Below are 18,093 nucleotides of genomic sequence, written 5' to 3'. Positions count from 1 at the left end.
AAGGACAAATAAGCTTTCTGGACGGGATCAAAGTCTGTGGCTCTCTCCTCCTTCACTTCTCCAAGGAACTGACCACTTAAAAAGCAAATGTCCTCAGTTAAATGCTTGAAGGATGAGGTCTATGACAAACACTAAGATGTAAAAGATTGCCAGTACACTGGAGCCCCAGCTCCATTTCTCCATGCTTCCACACTTGTCATGAGGAAGGTATTTATATATGCATTCTCAGCTCAGTTACCCAAACAGCTGTAACTTCGAGGCCACAGCTGGGTGGAGGTTTGCAGGTGCAATTGCACCCCTCTACTGCAAGACAAAAGCACACAGAAATTTTGCTCTGTAGCCTCCTATTCCTACCTGCTTCTCTGAAATGCTTGTCTCACCTGTGCTTGCATTACCAGAGCTGTGGAAAAAAGTCCACAAAACTGTTAACCCCTCCAAGACCAGAAACAAAGTCAACTAACCCTATGAGCCATGCTGGGAGAAAATTCCACTCATCTGTATCAGTCTTTCTTTAGTCCAGCTGAGTTACACACAGGGAAAGTTGCTGGCAGAGGCAAATTCTGCAAGTGGTTTTTAGCTGCAGGCCTGGCTGCAGCTGGGGTGCCAGGTCACACAGAGCTGTGGCTGCTCCCAGCAGAGGGTGAGTTCATTGCTCTTAGAGGCAGCTGTGCATTGCCTGAGGTTGTGCTGCATTTTGGGATCAGCTGTCTGTGATCAGCTGTGATCAGGTGTGTGGGGAAAGGACCACAGTGGGAACTGCATGTCTTCACTCAGAGGGGAACTTTACCCTGGAGATGAGGTTGCTCCTCTTCAATCAAGCCTGCATATGTTTTTGGATGGATCAGTGATTATATCTGAAGTTGTATGTGTGTATGTATGTATATATTATATATGTATATTTGTGTGTGTGTGTATGTGTTGAGCTTGGTGTGGTATGGCTCTCTTGCTTCTTGCCAGGTTTTTATGGCTTGCAAGTGTGTGTGGTGGAAGAGACTGCACCAAGACCCCTGTCATTTAGCAGTCTCAGAGAAATTAAGGCAGCATTGAAGCTGTAAGAGGACAACCCTTACCTAGAAGAAAGGTTTCCCTTGGGTTTCCCTGCCAAATGATCCTCTTTGGACAGGAATAGAAAGCAGATAGTTAATTATAGTTCTAGGTTTCTTTAACATCCATCACCTGTGCTTGCAAATAATGATATACAAGAAGCCAATAGCTAGCAATGATTAATCTAAATCATCTGGTAACAGTCAGGCCCATCTTTTTATCAGCCAAGAAGGTCAAATAGGGATGCATCTTTATTTTCAGCCTCTCACATAGCCACATCCCATTAGTTTCAAGGATGCCTTCCCTGTTACCTACGCACCATGTCAAAGGCTGTTTTGGGGACTGTGAGAAGGTTATGACTGTCAGGTACATGAAGGCCACCTAATTCATACTTTCCATGTGCAAGAGACACGTGTCTTTGAGACACTCTTTTTTGGAAGAGTGTCTCAAAGAAGTGTATGTGGTTAACATTTGGCTACACCTTAACATGCAAAGCCAGCAAACAGCAGTCTCTGGCAATTTGCAGCTCCTGCAGCTCCTCAGTCTATCCTATCTATCTTGATGTGCCTCTGTCTATCAACTTTACCTGGGTCAGACATAAGCTGTCATACCTCAAGGCCAGCTTGGCTTGCCTGTCTGCTTCGTTATAGACCCATGTACAATTTTGCACTCTTCTGTTGGCTTTTGTTTTGTCGAGATGTATTTCATGTGTCACTGTCTCTATCCTTTGCATATTTCAAAGCACAGGGCTTCATTGTGCAGAAATTGGGATAAGTGCCCAGGACTGCCTAGGATGCTGGTGCAGAAACAACATCATCCTCAGGGGAAACTGACCCCTGCAAGCTGTGTCAGGGTTTGTGCTGGCAGTGGGGCAGCACTCCTTATCATGGTATTGTTCACTGAGACTCTTTGTTTTGACTGATCTGCTTTGAAGTAGTGATACTGGGACTTGGTCTGTCTCTCCAAAACTGAGACATCAGTCTTTGAGCAGGCTTGTGAATGGAATGAGGCCACAGACAAATAGCTAGAGTTGCCACCTCTGTGGTATGTGGGAGAATTGAGGAGAAGGGATGGGAAAGGAGAGTTGCTGGTGGCAGCACTAGGCTGAAGAGGCTGGTGCTATTGTTTGTCTGCAGGCTTCTTCAGAGGGCCTAGGGGAGCCCCATGCTGACAGCAGCACTGCAGCTGCTGAGGGACTGACTCTGCCAGGGTCATCAGAGTCTGTCTCTTGGGGAACAAGTGTGGATTCTCCTTAAATCTCTTGATGCTTCCTTTTCTGTCTTTTGCATATATCCTTTACAGAATAATCACAAGAAACACCATAACAAGTGCATTAACTGTGAAAGAATGAGGGATTGGCTTGGGGACACACCATTAAATCATAACAATTAATCAGTCTCTGAGTAGGGAATCTGCAGGGCAAAACCAAAGCAACTCCTGTGCAAAATGCAGAAAGAGGCAGCTGGAAGGAACTGTCATCTTGTTTGGGGTGGGAATTTTCTCCTGGCTTTTGCTCCTTGAAAGGAGGAAAGTAGTATGGCCTCTAGAGGTACCTGGGGCAAGGGAGAGGGGGCTCTGCCCTGCCCTCCCAGAGATCTCCCATAGGTGTGTAGATGTCCCATGGCCATGCTCCAGACAGCAGGCAGAAGCCAAGCCACAGCTTTTGTCCTTCAGCTGGAATGGTTCTGTTATAATCACAAAGGTTGAGGAGCAGTTTGTTGCTGGAGGAGAGATGTAATGTGAAAGGATGGCTGTGTGCTTGGGTCATGTGCTCTGGCATGCGCTGAGTATCACCCTGCCTGCCACACTGCGTGCCCAGGAGCAGAGCTCTTCTGGCTGCATTTGAAACCTACAGCAAGGTGTAAGTGAGAAATAGCTCTGTTCCTGCAGCCTGAACCAGAATATTTTGAAAACCAAAGCCTCAACCTTCTCCCTCACCTCTGATACCTACCTCTTTTTGTCTATGGTATTTTGGTATATTGCCTGTCTGTAAATCCTGTGGAATTCAGTGGGTGAGAAAACTGCTTAGAAGTTGGAACCATTTTGAACTTAGCACGTACAAGCACTTTGAATTTTCTTCTTAATAGAAAACAGTTTCATAAAAGTCTTTGTCCAAATCTTGAAAATATCCAGAAGTTATAAAGAAAAAGAGCAGATGAGACTATCAGTAAAAGAATAATCCTTTTTCTCTGCAAGCCTGTTATTTCCTGAGACTGTATCCTGTCTGGTGGGTGTGGGTCAGACTCTCCTTGTCAAGAAGCTTAAATGGTTTAAGTGCAAACTTGACAATGCTGATGGTATCAGTGTGTTGGGGCTGATGAGCAGAGAGCAGTGCAAGTGGGGGATGGTTTCAGGTTCCCCAGCCTGGAAAGAGAAGAGAGGCATGGCTTGTTGCTAGCTGCAGATTTCCTCGTGTAGGTCACAGAGGAGAATACACCTGTCTCCCATTTGTGTCTAACATACTTGCTGGTATGGTTACAATTTTCCCATGACAGGGACTGGGACTGTCTGGTGTGCTCTTGATTACAAGGCATCCAAAACATTGTATTTGTTTTCTTGACCATATTTTATTTTTTATATATCATAAAATTATAAATATATAGTTATAAAATTATATTTTTTCATATTTTATATATTTTTTTATTTCCCTTCCCCCTTTACCATCTTCCACCTCTAACTATTGCAATGCTGTGATACTCCACAGCTTTCCCTCTGCTGTGGGAAAATCTCCTTTCTCTTATTCAGGAAGGGACAACTCAGAAGCTTTCATCATCTAACTCTTTCTTGAGAATGGAGAGAGATGAATACCTGTCTCATCAGCCAAAATCCTTTCAGTGCTCAGTGTGGGCACTGTACCATTGTAATGTCAGCTGTCACCACCAGCTAGTGAGGAAGGCTTGGGTTTTAGCAATCTTAGCAAGATTTAGGTATCAAGCACCTGAGATGAAGCAGAGATCTTCGCAGTCAGTCTCCTCCAAAACTGGTTGGATTTCAATGTATATTGGCAATGTATATTGGCATTTCAATGTATATTGGCATTACTATACAATGTAATGCCAAGCTACAGCACCATACTCGGATGCAAGGGGACTGGGGTGGGCTCCCAGAGATTAAAGTACTATGAGTTATGAAGGGCAGTGGGAAGGCATATTTTTGCCTTACCTGAGAAGGGTTAAGCTCTTCTTGTGCAATTCAGAAAACACAGATTTGGTTCCCTGCCCTGCCACAAATGCCCTCTTTGATCTTGGGCAGATCAGCCAGTTGAAGGCAAAGACTAAGGCAAATCATCCTTAGCTGCTGCCCTGTAGAGGAGACACAGATCCTGGTTGCAGTGGGAGAGTTTGCAAAGACAAATAGCCACGAGGTGTTCATATACCATATTGCTGGGGAGCTGTATAAATATCTTGGTGTACAGTGACTGACCTAGTTACAGACAGTGGCCTTTTCCAGGCAGACATTTAATGCCAAGAAACACGCTGTTTGGGTTCGGTTGCTTAAATGTCACTTGTCTGTGCTGGCTGCAGGTCATAGAAGGAGCAACATCCCTTGTGCCCTGTGTTTCTCATAGACTCGTGCTGTTTGTCAAGTGCTGTACCTGCCCTTGCCCTGTGTCAGTCATGTGCTCTGTGCCTTTGACTTCCCCTGTCACGTCTGCATGCTCCTGGCTCTTCAAAGGCAGTGAACAGGAGATGGAAAGGATGAACAGGAGTTGCAAGAAAGCCTCAGTCCAGATACAACCCTTTCTGAGAGACATCTCCTTCTTCCAGACGTAACAGGCCTGTTGGCAGGATGGGGCATTTGGAGGACATTGGGAAAGGCAGCCTGGAGACCGGCTGGAAATAACTGCTGGGTCTTTGCCACTGAACCAGAAAGGGAAAGGTAGAGACACTTGCAGTCTCTGTTCCTCCCATTTTTCTTCATGTGAGGTCTTCATCTTCCAGTGTTTGAAGCTTTGTGGTCTGAGCTGGAAAGGTAAGCGTTTCAGCTGGGGCTGCAAGAGGTTCACCTCCTTTGAGGAAAGGACACAGCAGGATACAGAACACAGTCATTAACTAGGTACACGTCTTCCTTGTGTTCATACTTCCACCAGCCTACACTGACCTTCCTTGAACTGATGAGTCCCTGGCTCCAGCTTCCATTGGAACAAATGAAATAGCTTCAGTAGAGCTCACTGGAAGAAAAAGACTTCAGTTCTTTTTTTCAGAAAAAAAATGAGAAGAGGTTTGATTAAACAAATAAAATCACAATCATATTCATTTTAATGACATTTCCCCTAGAAAGATAATTCAAAATTTATGGGCTTTATAATTTGAAATATTTACTTAGGGAAATTTCAAAACAAGATCACACTCTCTGTTGCAGTACCATCAGAGTATTGTTTGACATAGAAAATAAAATGAAATATTTCAGTTAATGCTAAATAGCATATACCCTCTTTGATTTAAGGACACTAATAACATACTATTATAGCTATTATAGTATATATGCATGTTATTTCTCACAGGCTTTTTTTCACTGAAAATGGTGAAATAATCTAAAATTTTTAAAAAAGTTTTTAATTCTAAATGAAATTTTGATATTTCCCAATATAATTTATCCTCAGGATCTTTATTCCATGTGAAATTTCAAAAGCTATCTAAATGAGAACAACCTCCCCTAACACACACAAACATGTTTCCAAAAGTTGATATTGTCCACATGATGGCAATTCTGTCTGGCAGCCAGCTCTGCTGGTGCAGTCTGGACCTATACCATGCCTACCCCACCACTCTTAGGTCTGTGTATTCTAGTGAATATTGCAGAAAAGAGCAACATTACTTTATCCCAAATGTGCTGCTATTTTTAGTGATGAGCAATACAGGTGAGAAAATCAGAATTGTCCAGAGAGCACGATTTGGTGACATAACAATGTGGTATTGGTTCTAACCCCTTTCCTTTGCATGTTGGTCTGAATACCTCATGGGGGTGAGGTTTGGCTCTTCGCAGATGAATTTCACTTTACTGTGGTTACAGTTGCAGATGTAGCTTCTGGATAGCGCTCAGTGCTGGCTGAGGAAGTTGATGTATTCAGTCACCAATTCTGTTCTCAGTTATTCTTCTGACGTCTGTAAAATGACTCTAGATTTATACCAGCGTAACTGAGAACAGAAGCTGGCCCAAAGTCAAGAACAGTCTCTCCTCTGGCCCAGAACAAGCCGTTCGAGCCATAATTTCCAGGCCAAACCCTCAAAGGGAATGGACCCATTTCCTACACTGGTTCGGTTCAAACACATGGTTTCTTTGCCTTGCTTTCCAGTGCAATGATCAAAGACCTGATGTTGGAATAGCTGAGGTCACCTTGTTCTATGCTAGCCATTTCTGCCAGTGTGTGGGATTTTCACTGTAAGCTGGAAAGATCCACTTCTTCATCTTCCATCTGCTGGGGTGGATATTTGTGTTTGAGTAAAGTGGTTTCCCTTTCCCCAAGCAAGAGAATTCACGTTGGTTTCCTTTTATGACTACAAAGAATTGGCGACAGTGATCTTGTTGGATGAGGGAAAAGATTTAATTTTATGTCCACCTCAATTTAGAAATTGCATTTCTTGACAGTCCAGGGAAATGTGGCTTGAGGACTGCTGCCTCTCTTGGAGGCAGCTCCCTTGCTTGTTGAGGGTGTTGTGATCCTTCCCCGGGTCCACATGTTAACTGCCTGACACCTTTTTGTTTGTTTTCCTAAATGCGCAATGAATCCATCAGTGCTGTGATCCCTGACCAGCAGCAGCAGCAGCTCGGTACTCATTCATGTGCTGATCCCTGCTGCCATGCAGGATTTTCCAGCAATATCCAAGGGACCTCACTGGGCCAGCCCCACTTGGGCCAGGGAGGAGCTGTCGTGGCTGGGAGTGCTGCCTCAGCTTGATGACACAAAGCTGAGGAGACCTTTTTCCATCCAGAGCTCTCATCTGGTTATGAACTCCTGTGTGTGCCACGAACAAATACAAACCTATGCAACAAAGTCATCAATTCATTAGGGATTCTCCTATTTCCCATGGCAAGGAGCATTAACTATTCATTGTCATTATGAGCCCCTGGAAACTTAAAGAAGCAGCATGTGTGGAAGTAGAGCATGCTGCTGAATAAACATCAGCCCAGTTACCACAGGGCTCTGAGTTTTGAGCTGGAGCCATGGATGGATGCCACAGAGAGAGCACCACCTGAAGAAACCAGCTCACAAAGATTAAAAAAAAAAAAAAATCTTTCCCTCTCCTCTCATTCTCATGGGTAACGCCATGCTGCTGACTTCAGACCACTATGCAACTCCCAGAGGGCGCTGCCAAAATGCCACTGTGATGTCTCATGGCATAACCCTTCAGCCAAATACCAGCCCAAGGGGGTGGGGGAACCAACTGGCCCTTTATATATTGCAGCAGCAGTGATGTCATACGCTCCAGCCAAGTTTGCTGGTTTACCCAGCTCCTGTCTAGTGAAAAAAAAAGGCTGACATTCAGTCTGTGCCAGGCCAGGAATAGTATCTGTAATTTAACCTCCTCATCACAACTTGCTGGGCACTTAAGAGAAACTGAAAAAAGCCACCTATTTAAAAGAGAGAGGAGGTTGGTTTCTGGATTAAACTGCTTGAAATCTGTGTTCATGCTTTTTCAGTAGCTTGTGTCAGAATGATGCCTGCTGCTAACACCTCGCACATTTCTCAGCATTTCCAGGCGGTTTCAGATGCCCAGCATTGCCTTCCTTTTTCTTTAACAAAGACTAAATTCAGACATCCTTAAACGTTTGAAACAGCTGAATCCTGACCTAAGCTCAAATACTGCACCTTGCTTGTTAGTGGCCATATTTGTCCAAAAGGTAAAGAAATGGGACTTTACCAGGTTATTAAACCAGTCAGGAACAGCTTCTTTGCCTAAGAAGTTGCTATCATATTTATACGAAGAATAGCTACATCAGTACAGTGCTGCTGTTTCCATCCAGTCCCAGGAATGGTCTGCACCTTGAACACTTGGTGCAGATGCAGCTTTTCCAGCTTGAAACATTACACTTTACAAGCACTTGTATTATGTCCAGGCAAGACAAGGATTGTCACAAGGGTTTCAGGGACAGTGGCAGTCACTATTCTTTCCTTCATCAGTGGCGCCGAGTTGTTTTTGTAACTGTGACTCCATCTAGGAAAATAATTGCTGAGATTACATCATGATCTCCATGCTTATAGTTACTCTACTCACTTTTCAGCAAAAGTTCTCAGTTTACAGGGGACAATATATTTCTCCAGACCTCCGTCCATGAGATCTGAAAGCCAAGATTCCTCCTGGTTCAGGCTCCACCACCACTAAGCACTGATAAACATTGTGCTACTGGAAAGTAGTCAGCAGCCCCGTTAATGAGTGAGACAGAACTTAATCACCATCTCCCATGTCTGTGTTGGCTTTGCACTGTTAAGAGTACCACAGAAGCAGTAAAGCTGTAATTTAACCTCTGAGCAAAGAGAGGACTCACTGTACATCTCTGGAGTGAGGATACCCTTTTACATCTGGCTGTAACCAGACGCAGCACTGTTTGTTCTTCGCTTGCTTTTCCTTTACTTTAACTTTTTTTTTACCCACACATCTTAGACAACAAAAAGCTGTGATTGGTACAGGTTTATCCCTAAACACAGAGCTACCATTCCTCAGGTGAGGTGCAGGACACAATCACAGTGGGTGATTGCCACTTTTGCCCATAGATTTTGAATATCAGGAGCTGACTCAAAAGTTTCCATTGAGAAGACTGTGCTATCTGTATTACCTCAGGGCCAGACAGTTCTCCTTGTAGGAAATTGATATATTCTTGCAAAGATTAGGGAAACTGGCCTGAACCTTGGGAATTTCCATAGAAGAATGGCAGCAATTCATGTTCACCATGGCTGAGCTTTCCTTTAGCATCTCCAGCCTCTGGTTCATGCATGGAAGCAAAAAGATATTTTGTTTGCTGCCCCTTACCATGCCAGCTGTCCAGCTTTCATCTCCTTTGCCACAGGGACAGTGAAAACCAAGGACTTTCAAACCTCAGCTGCTTTAGTTCCAAGTTGACCAGATGGACATCTGTATTTGTTGACAGTAGAAATCCATATACAGGTGGAGTGGAGGCATGTATTTTCCTCTCAGTCCCTCTGAAAGGGTGGCACAGCAGGGAAGAATTCCAGAATTCCTCTTTTTAGCCTGGAGTCATCACCCAGCCTTTGCAAAGGGCAGAATGCCAGGAAATCGTTGCTCACTCAGCTGCCTGTCCCTGCTGGGGCTACCAGAGTGTGCTGGAGATTGTGACAGTTGTTTGCTAGGAACCTGACTGTGCTCCACAAAACCCAGCAGGTATTTGTTATTGTCACTCTGGGATGGACAGCTGTCTCTTTTTTTAAGAAATCCTGTAAATCAGCCCTAAAATGGTTGTAAAATGGGAGTGAACAAATGAACAAAACAATCCTCAGATCATGCAAACAAATACCTTTGTTTTCAAATTGCAGAGTTCACTTAGGATCAAAAAAATGCTGGTGGCCAGAGACATCCTGGGACACTACTTCTGTGGAATCTACATCACTGGACTATTTCTACCTCCTCACTAAAGATGGTCAGAAAAGAAGCCAAATACAAGTATGAGAGTGAGTTCTAAAAACAAGAAGCAAAATTATAAGGCAGGTATGTACTTGTACTTCTCATTTATATAACAGTTAAGAATCAAAACCAGGAGCAGGATGACCTTTCATTTGTCTTCTCTTTTTTCTTACTGCATTATACAGAAGGATGTATGTCTGTGAGGGGAGTGAAACTCATGTTTGAAAAGTCTTTGTACAAAGTAAGATGGAGAAGCTCTGTTAGGCTCATTTTATTTGTGGTGTAAATCTATTGTAGTTATGCATAAGTCATTGGAATTGCATGGCTGGAAGGATAGGATCTAAATTCACTATGATACTTGGAGCCTAAAAATAGGTTGGCTGAGATTCTTTTATTTAGAAAAGGAAGGTGAGGAGTGTTTTCATTTGAAAAAACAACTGAGCCAGAGTAATTTAGCTGATTAAACTCAGTTCCTCTTACCTTTCATACTTTGACCAGCACTGGTTCATCATAGAGGAAAACAGGTCCTTCCAAGAGCGTCACTGAGAGGGACCAAGGTGGAATCAGGGATTTGGACACCTGGAGAGGCTGGGATCTAGATCTGAATTTCATTGCTCAGTTCTACAAGCTGAATCAGTGGATTCAAGCTTGAGATGTAGATGTCTTCTACTGTAGATGTGAACTGTGGTGTTTCAGCTCATCACAAGTTCATACTGCCATTGTAAGGAGGAAATGGAGATACAGACCAGACTTTCGTTAAAGTTTTAGCCAGTTCTGGAGTATGCTTTTAAACTGAGTCTCCCTGCAGTTGGTCAAAACTCTGTTCAAGTCCTCGAATATGAGAATAAACATCTAAAGAATTTACAGAGAAACTGTGAGAAGTTTTAGTGTAGAGATTTCAAGTACAGCCAAAGGGTCTGTGTTGTTTTTAGTTGTTCAATTAAAAGATTCCCCCATCCTGCGTTCAGATGGGAGATACACAAAAACCTCAGTACTGTGGGCCCTGACTGTGTGTCATAATCAGTCTGTGGTATCTTATAATTGTGTTGAATGGGTTACCTTTAGCTCTCAGCAGTGCTGGAACTGAAATCAATTGTTCCCTGTGCTACTGTAGTGGGTGTGCCACAGTCCCCAGGGCACTCCTGCCTTCTGCTGGCTAAGCTGATGTTAGCAGCCTCTTCAGGCCAGCAGACCAACACAACCCAGCTGTATCCTGCTCTGGGTGCCTAAATTGTACCCCAGCACTCTTTGTCTGGAACATGCACAGTAATCCTTTTTACCTGTAGAGCCACTCTACTTTCTCAAACAAGGGTTGTGTTCATGGCAATTATAATGACAAAGCTGTGACAATTAAGTTTTATTGACTTTACTTTCATTTTGGACCTTGTGTGCAATGATGTACTCAGTGACAACTTTCTTTAAGCAACTTCTGTTGCTAATTCTTCCTGGCCAAAAATGGCTAACCTTCTTTTCTAAATGGATGCACAGCACTTGGAAGTGTTTATGGTTGGAGGTATGGAAAGGGAATTACTTGAAATTTGTTTCTTATGATCTTGTTTAAGAGCTCAAAAACAAAATATAAGATGAAAATACTTTTTTTAATGGCTCTTTCCAGAAATTAAACTATCTGGCATGAGCAACTTGCATTGATCAAAATAACAGTGATTTTTAACGTTGTTCATTTTGTTGTTAGCATCACAAAATTAGTCATTGACTGATATATCTGGAAAATGCTCTCTGTCTAATAGTGTTAATATAGAAAAATGGTAATTTGTAATTTTTGGCTTTGCAGAGAAGAAAGGTTCCTTCAGCTGTTCTGTAAGATGAGTCAATGTGCAGCAGCACCACCTGGAAGAATGGCTTTGTGCTTGTGAATTGCAAACAGCTGGATCTGCCTCACAAAGTCACCTGCCTATTCAACATCTGAAATTAATCCTTTGGACACTTCACCCATGACTCTCATGAACAATGCAGGGGAATAAGAAACATACAGAAGGACACAGTGACTCCTCAAGTATTGGGAGTCTCCTGGATGATGCAGACAGAGAAGTGAGCAGCCTCACAGCTCGGGCTTTCAAAAGTTTGTGTGTAGCAGAACTCGAAGACCCTTACAATGAGCCAGAACTTTCCATTTCACCTGACTTTGCCCTCCAGTTGTCTGCTAAATTTCACTCAGGGACGTTAAACCATGACATCAAGAAAAGCAATGTTTGTGACAAGCTAACAGCAAGAAACAATGAACATACAATATGGGCTTCTACATTCCAGCAGTTACCTAAGTGTGCTTCGGAGGAGAAGAGGATTGCTAAAAACAACACCTTTGCCATGGAAAGGAAACTGAGCTTGCCAGTCCCTGGTTCAAGGAACAATAAGCATGTTTCAAAAGTGTCCTCATTGATTAAGACGTTTGACAAGACTGCAGACCAAGGGTCAGGAAGTTCTCTGATAACAAACAAGCAGCCCATTAAGAATAGCTTTCAAAAATACAAAATAAATCAGGGCATTGATGCTGCTTCCTGGGATGATACAGACATTTTAAGCATCCACAAGGAACTTTCTGAATTTTCTGAGGCTAGTCAAGGTAGCCACTGCCTCAGTGGCAAACATGAGCCACAGAGAAGACCTAATAAAATAGACCTGAGTTATGGGGACTCTGATGGTTATTATCCTGTGCTGATTGAGATGTCAAAAGTAGCCAAGTCAAATTTTTCCCATTCTTCTAAGAAGGCTTTAAAAAACAGAAACTTGAAAGTTAGTGAGCCAGCAAAAAAAGGTAGTTTTCTTCACAGTGAGAATAGTGCTTTTGAATCATGGAATGTTCATCATAAAAAAATGACAGAAAAAGAGGAATTTGTTGACATAAAAATGGAAAAGGAAGGTCATGCATACTTGGAAGAATCACCATTTGTTAAAGGATCACACACAGGTGAACACAAATTGTCACCTGCCACGACCACTGTTGCTAAGAAGAAAGAGAAAGATTTTCAGATGAAGCCAACTCTACAAGAAGCTTCTTTCTCTCTCCGAGTTGTCCCTCAGGGTCCCCACCCTTTAGAAACCAAATTCCCTGTTGTTTTCCCTCCCACCCCTCCCCCGAGGAACCACGTACCCCAGGGTCCCCCTCGGCCACCCCCTGCCCCACCAGCTCCTCCTCTCCCACCCCCGTGCCATCCCCCAGCACCCCCTAGCCCAGAAGCCCCTCCTGTGCCACCACCCCCAGTGCCAGCTCGACTGTCCCCCACTGCCCTGTCCCAAGGCTCTGTGTCACCCCAGTCTGTGTCCCACAGCATGGTTTCACCCTCACTCAGGTTTGAGACACCCAGCCCTCCTCCGCCAAAACCCCAGGGCACCTCAGCTGAGGAGGAACCCCAGAGCCCCCAGCTGGGCAGTGCCTGCCCACCCTGGAGGAGACACAGGGCTGCAGAAAGGGCAGCAGGGAGGAGACAGGCTGCAAAGGAGAAGGTCACAGACAGCCACAGGACCTCATTGTCTGAAAAGGCGACTGGTGCTGACCCTGGTCTGCATGTGGCTCCGCTGGCTAAGCAGGCAAACTCCCCTGGATCCATCAGCCCCTCTTTCAACATCAGCGAGCTCCTAACACCTGTCATACCCCCAAAACAGGACATGGACACTGCTGACAGGGAGCTGATCCCACTGACACCTCCTCCCACGGAGAGCATGGCCTCAAGAGACCCTGAGGAGAGCACCGTGGATGATTACAGGTCCTGGGATAGCTGCAGGTTGACGGCATCGAGTCTGTTATTTAACTTAAAGGATGTGCGCAAACGTGTTAAAAGCATTTATACCCCTTCTCCCCTGTTAAGGGCCTTGGAGGAGAAAAATAAAACTAGGGAAAATATGCAGGAGAGTACCAAAATGGATGCCTCATTCTCAACTTCACATGACAAAAGTGAGAAAAATATTACAGAGAAAGATGAATTGAGTGATATAGCTTATGTATTGTCTAGCAGTGTTCATGAAAATGACAATAAAACCGATTTAACTGGACACTTCACAGGAAATTTTCTGGCTTTGAGATCACCCCAGACAACAGAAGACCTTCCATTTTACCAAACTGGAGACAGCATGAAGCAAGACAATTCAAAACACCAGGATCTGGTTAAAAACACAGAGGATGATGAAAATCTCCTCTCATTCAGACATGAATCAAATGAACCTGACTTGGGAAAACATCAGCAGTACACAACAAAGACACCATTCAGTAGAGACAATGTAGATACAAAAGCTGGGCAGCCCATGCAAAATCACAATGTTCAGGGTGAGGAAAATGAAAGACAAGCTGCTATTCAGAGTGAAAATTTTGCCTTCAAAACACTCCTAAAGCAACTCTCACCAGAAGAAAATGAGCCTCACAGTGGCGCCCAAACCAACATTGGGGTACCTGGCCATGAAGCACGAGGCAAAAGAAGCACCAGTTCCTCAGAGCAATCCTTTGTCTCCACAGTGGAGCAGCCACTTCAGGAAGAGCCATTTCTGCCAGCACCCCTGATGGAGCAGATGTGCCTCCAAGAGAGCCAGAGGACTGACAGTGAAATGGGTTTAGGAAGTAAGAAAATACACAAGGAGAGAGGGAAAGAGGTTGGGGAAGATGAACTGCAATACTATGCTTGTATCAGCCCTGGTACTGGTGCAGCAGAGAAGAGGGAGGGAAGTGTTACTGGGAATGAACAGAGGAGCTTGATGAAAGAGAAGATAGGGAGAGAGAAAAGGGAAGAGGCTGACAGCACAAATTCTGCGTCCGACAGTATTAGAGACACATCCATACCCAGGTCTGAGGAACCACAAACACCATCATCTTCAAGCTCAACCAAACCCAGTCTCTTTCTGATTAAAGATAACACATTCAGGTCCCCTCAGGTGATAAGGGCTGTCAAGCTGCCCCTGCTCCGGTCATTCTCCCTGGATGACTCAGTGAGCAGCAGCTATAGGGAAATGGAACGTAAGTTTATGTCCCCAGCAGTGTACAGCAAGCGGCACCGAAACATGTTGCACGCCCAGGAGGTGGGCTGGTGGGCATCGAGACACAGAGGGCAGCAGAACGTGACAGATGGAGCAACTGACAGAGAAAAAGAAGCCAGTGAGTCTGGATCTACTTCAGTAACAGTGGATCCCACTCTTCTGGAAAATACAGAGAGCTTTTCATTTGGAAAACTGGCAGAAGAAGATGAAAAGATTTATGTGTTGTTAAATAAATTTGGGAAAATGGATGAGGAAAGTGTCTGTAGAAGTGAAAAGAAGCCTACAAAGGCAAGACACAGCTTAGAACAGCCAATGACAGGCCTGGAAAATGACCAAGCACAAAACAACCTCAGCTATCCTGCAGGAGGAAAGACAAATTACTTTAAGAATCATCATTTATCTAACCGCAAAGGGGGCTCTTGCGCTAAAAAAATAATCACTAGGCAGACAATTTCCCCTGTGACTGGCTCCATGTTAGAGGACCACACATGTTCTTCTGTATCCAATGACACTTTAGAGGATATCCTGCATACAGAAGATGCACCTTTGTTAGACAATCTTTCATGCCCTGCTGTCAGAAGCCCCAGGTCAGGAAACATGATGCACTCTCTTGCTGCCAGTTCATTGTCAGATAAACCAACTATTTCTGGCCTTAGAGAGACAGGGGATGTTACAAATCCTGCCTTGTTGAACATGGCACTAGAGAGGCAAGCTTATATGCCTGCAGAAGAGATAATCAATTCAGCACAGAGGAATCTACTTTTGGATGTCACAGGGGAAGATGGGAGACTGGAGCCCAGGGGACTTGGTGGGAGACCAGCAGGCAAGCCACCCACTGTGCCACCAAAAACAGAAAAGGCTCTGCGTCGGGCTAAAAAGCTGGCAAACAAGAGGAAAAAGGTGCAAGAGCAGCAGAAAAACCACCAGACTGAGCATGCATATTCTGTAGGGAGAAGGCCTACTCATTCTGGAGAGACAACAGCATCTGCTTCACCCTTAGTATATTCTCCCCTTCATCCTCCCCTTCACTCCACTTTTACTCCCACAGAAACCACTCCTGGGAAATCTAGACTTGCACCAGCAGCAAACTCTTCACCCTCTACAACCCAGCGGAAACTTCTCCAGGACCCTGACTCTGGTCAATACTATGTAGTTGATTTACCAGCTGAAGTTAATGTAAAGACATTTTATGACCCAGAAACAGGCAAATATGTTCAAGTCTCAGTCCCTTCCTTGGAACAGAACTTATACCAGTCCACCTCTTCAGAAATGAAGAATTCTCCCTATGCCTCCTACCCCAGAGTGCTGCCTTTACCAGCCTCATCAGTAGCTGTGCTGAAATCACCTTCTCAGCTCTCCGAGCCTGCCTGGTCAGTGCCTGCTGCACCAGAACCAGCTGAACTGCCTGAAGATGGCCAGCAGGACTACAGATACTCTGACTCTGTGGACACTGAACCAGCCTCCTACTCCTACCATCAAGATGCTGAAGAAATTCACCTTCACTTAGGCAAGGATGTGAGCCCAACCCAAAGTACTAGCATTGTCACCCTCACCAATTTAGATGATTTTGCTGCTGAAGGAGTATCTTGAAAACTGAAGTAACAAAACATGCCAGCTAGTGTTTTTAAGAACTGTTTGGACAGACACATGCACACAAAAGCACATGCAGATTTGATATTTGTGCAACACTTTGTCTGAATCTCATTGTGGTTTGGGTGGGAAAGGAAAAGGAAGCTGTACATGTTGAAAGATGCAAAGTAATGACCACTCTGAAGGAAAGAGAAATTGAGTAAGCACCAAACTATCAGTGAGATGAAGGGGCAATGCCAGCTAGACAAATACATTTGACAATGTAAAGCCACTGCTTGCTGCTGCTGCTGCTTTGTCATTAAGAAGGCTGGGATAGCCAAAGCAAGTGTCCTGTTGCCAGATGTGTTGCATGATACATGACACTAAATAAAATCTGTGAGACCATTCTATGCATCCTACGAGACCTGGAACTGACGCTGCATCTACTGAACTTTCCTCACTCACTGCCTTTGAACAATATTGACAGGTAGAAAGTCTTTGGCTACAAATATGCCATATATGCAAGATCCATTTTTTGCACACTTTGATTGCCCTGATGTCATTGACAACAAGATTGTATACTGGATGCACAATACAACAGCCATGTCAAAAAAAAAAACCCTTTTAAACAATCAGAATACAGTTACAGCTGCTCTAGATTTCCCATATACTTTTGCAGTGCCCACTAATATGCTGCTGAATTCTTTATATTTCTTGATAATACCCAAATAGGTTTCCCCAGAGTCAGGATTTATTTATAACGCAACTTAAAACTTCAGGTTATCTTGATACTTGGCCTGAAATATTTTGGTAAGGAGCAAGGTTGAATGAAATGCCACAACAGTATTTAACTGTTTGTTAGGACAAGAAGTTCTTAGCTATTGTAATTGAAATGTGTTGTGTTTTGTTTTCAGGCTCCCACTGAAACATGGAACTAACTTTTAAAACCTGAAAAATGTACCTAAGTTTGTTCTTGTGAATTCTGTGATTTATTACAAACAAACAGACAAACAACATATTCAGGATGTTCAAAGTATTAATTTCTAGAAAAGTGCTTCTTTGAATTATCACTTTTCTTTGAAAATCTGTAGGAAAATATCATTCATCCTTGCATAAGCTCTTTTTTATCATCATAGCTAATGAGGAAACCTAGGTGAAAAGATGGAAAAATTGAATGTATTGTGCCTGCTTGTAAATATCTGTATTTGGAGTATTGGCTCAATTTTTCTGTCTCGTTTTCATACTTTTTTCCCCAGTTATAGCTGAAGTGCAGAAGCTCTAAGGAAGAATTATGCCAGTGACTTTCAGCCTGATTCACATCTTAGGCAATTTTTACAGGATTTTTTTCAGTGAAGCAGCTCGTGCCTTCCTGAGAAGAAAGGGATGAATCAGGACTTTTGTTAGTGAATACAGTGTGGAGACAGGACACAGCCACTGCTCCACTCGCCCAGTGTTAATATTTGTGACAGAGTTTTCCTTCAGAAAATTTCCCAGGACTGAAGCCTCTCCTGGGACACAGACCCACTTTGTGGTTTGTCTCCTTCCTTAGCCTGAATTCAGCTCTCAGCCTTCCTCCATCCCTGACAAGAGCCATGTGCTCACAACCTGTCCCACCTGTCAAGTGTCCCACCTGACACTTCCTTTCCTCAGTGCCACTTACTGACACATTTCTCTTAGACAAACACTAAGGGCCATCACTTCACTGATTACAGTGGGGTTTGGATTAATGACTTTAATGATTTTCTGTGGTTGATTTCACCTGTTACACATTTTGTGATTTGGTAGGTTTGATTGCAGCAGAGGTATGGGTTGAAAATGAAGAAGCTTGTATTGGTATGTTTGAGTTTTAAGCATATTCAGCCAAATGCCCATATTTGAATAAACATTTATTGCTCAGTTTTCCACCCAGGAAAGTTTTCAA

The 18,093-nt window shown here is 43.8% G+C and overlaps 1 protein-coding gene across 1 annotated transcript; it reads left to right on the top strand.

Annotated features, from left to right (window-relative positions):
• The first annotated feature begins 11,591 nt into the window (after positions 1–11,591).
• Positions 11,592–16,244, top strand: CUNH10orf71 (chromosome unknown C10orf71 homolog). The gene has a single exon (XM_054277370.1). It carries the CDS (start codon positions 11,592–11,594, stop codon positions 16,191–16,193), a length of 4,602 nt encoding a protein of 1,533 aa, XP_054133345.1. The 3' UTR covers positions 16,194–16,244.
• Positions 16,245–18,093: the final 1,849 nt, after the last annotated feature.

Source organism: Melozone crissalis, unplaced genomic scaffold (assembly GCF_028551555.1).
Source record: "Melozone crissalis strain CALT ecotype California unplaced genomic scaffold, PUWL_Pcris_2 ptg000019l_1, whole genome shotgun sequence".
NCBI lineage: Eukaryota > Metazoa > Chordata > Aves > Passeriformes > Passerellidae > Melozone > Melozone crissalis.
Note: the sequence above shows the minus strand (reverse complement) of the source record. Positions and strands in the feature narration are given on the sequence as shown.

What these genes read in the sequence shown, in the direction of transcription:
- CUNH10orf71 (XM_054277370.1), top strand. Translation starts at nt 11,592, where the DNA reads ATGCAGGGGAATAAGAAACATACAGAAGGACACAGTGACTCCTCAAGT.